This window comes from Austrofundulus limnaeus, unplaced genomic scaffold (genome assembly GCF_001266775.1).
Source record: "Austrofundulus limnaeus strain Quisiro unplaced genomic scaffold, Austrofundulus_limnaeus-1.0 Scaffold68, whole genome shotgun sequence".
Lineage (NCBI taxonomy): Eukaryota > Metazoa > Chordata > Actinopteri > Cyprinodontiformes > Rivulidae > Austrofundulus > Austrofundulus limnaeus.
Genome location: NW_013952470.1, coordinates 1,864,454 through 1,865,828, shown reverse-complemented (window position 1 = coordinate 1,865,828; position 1,375 = coordinate 1,864,454). Strand labels below are relative to the sequence as shown.

The following is a 1,375-nucleotide window of genomic DNA, read 5'->3' as shown; positions in this document are numbered from 1 at the left end:
TCATTTGTAATCATCCAAATTAAACGAAATAAACATTTGAAATACATGAGTTTGTATGTAATGTATAAATATAATATACAAGTTTCACTTTTTAAATGGAATTATTGAAATAAATCTACTTTTTCATGATATTCTAATTTTATGACCAGCACCTGTAGATATTTTTAAGGTTACAGCTGCGGATCATACAGTTTCTGTGTCGGCTGCTCATCTGGCCGCAGAAGACCGAGCTCATTGACCTCGTAGGATTTGTTGAGATGTGCCGACACAATTTTGTCTCCTTTGCGAACTTGACCTCCAAACACAGCGATGTTGGCCACCACTCCTCGGTAGATGTCAAAATTGGAGTCAAACACTAAGGCTTTAAATGGGTCGCTGATGCTCCCCACAGGCCTACAACAAACAAAAAACACTTTTTTAACAACAGTAACAACAAAAACACGATCTTCATGAAGATTTAACAATTCGAGCTTTTTTACGGTGGAATTTTGTCCACAACTGCTTGAAGAACCTTTTCAACGTTCGTCCCCAGTTTTGCTGAAATCTAAAAGAAACACATGAAAGAAAATCAGAGAAGTGTCTCACAATAAAAAGATGCTTGTTTTTGCTCCATCTTACCCTGATGCACTCCTCCTTTGGAATATCAAACACAGTTTCAATCTGTGACGCCACACCGTCTGGATCAGCATTTTTCAAATCAATCTTAGGGAGAAATGTCAAACATTATCGGGTTCATGCAGTGAAACGGGAGACCAACACATGGAATTACTCCACCAACAGAGGGTCTTCAAGTACCTTATTAACCACAGGGATTATTGTCAGCTGAGCTTCAAAAGCCAAGTAGAAGTTGGCAACAGTTTGTGCCTGAATGCCCTATAGAAGATAACAAAATATCATCAATTGTATAATAGATAACAATTATCTCGATAGTTCACAAAATTCAAATAAAAACATTAATACCTGGTTGGCATCAACAATCAGCAAAACACCTTGGCAGGCAGAGAGTGAACGAGACACTTCATAATTGAAGTCAACATGACCCTGAAGAAAAGGAAAAAGCCTTTCATGCAAAGTAGACACATTTTTTGTCAACTTTTGCAAAATAATTATTTAAAAAATCTCCTGTTGCGAAGCAGGAGGAAAGGAGAGGGGGAAAAGTAACTTATAGCAGCAGAACAGGTTGGAAGATGGCTGTTTGATGTTATTTATTGTTTTATTAAATCATCCTATAGGCTCTGACATGTTAGATAAATTTGAAAATGAGGTTTTTAAAATATCCGTAAGACTTGAAAAAATCCGTGAGATTAATCTATATGTCCGTTTACCTGCAAAATGATGTAAAATCATCATAATTTACAGACAATCTGTATAAGTT

The 1,375-nt window shown here is 36.3% G+C and overlaps 1 protein-coding gene across 1 annotated transcript in view; it reads right to left on the bottom strand.

The window, feature by feature from the left end:
* The window catches only part of LOC106518954 (translation factor Guf1, mitochondrial), a gene marked incomplete at its 5' end in the record, with an annotated part of 31,700 nt that overhangs the window by 21,154 nt on the left and 9,171 nt on the right, over positions 1–1,375 (bottom strand). Inside the window, 5 exon segments of the mRNA XM_014010405.1 lie at positions 190–393; positions 480–544; positions 619–702; positions 796–873; positions 961–1,041. Of these exon segments, the coding sequence (XP_013865859.1) occupies positions 190–393; positions 480–544; positions 619–702; positions 796–873; positions 961–1,041 (512 nt within the window).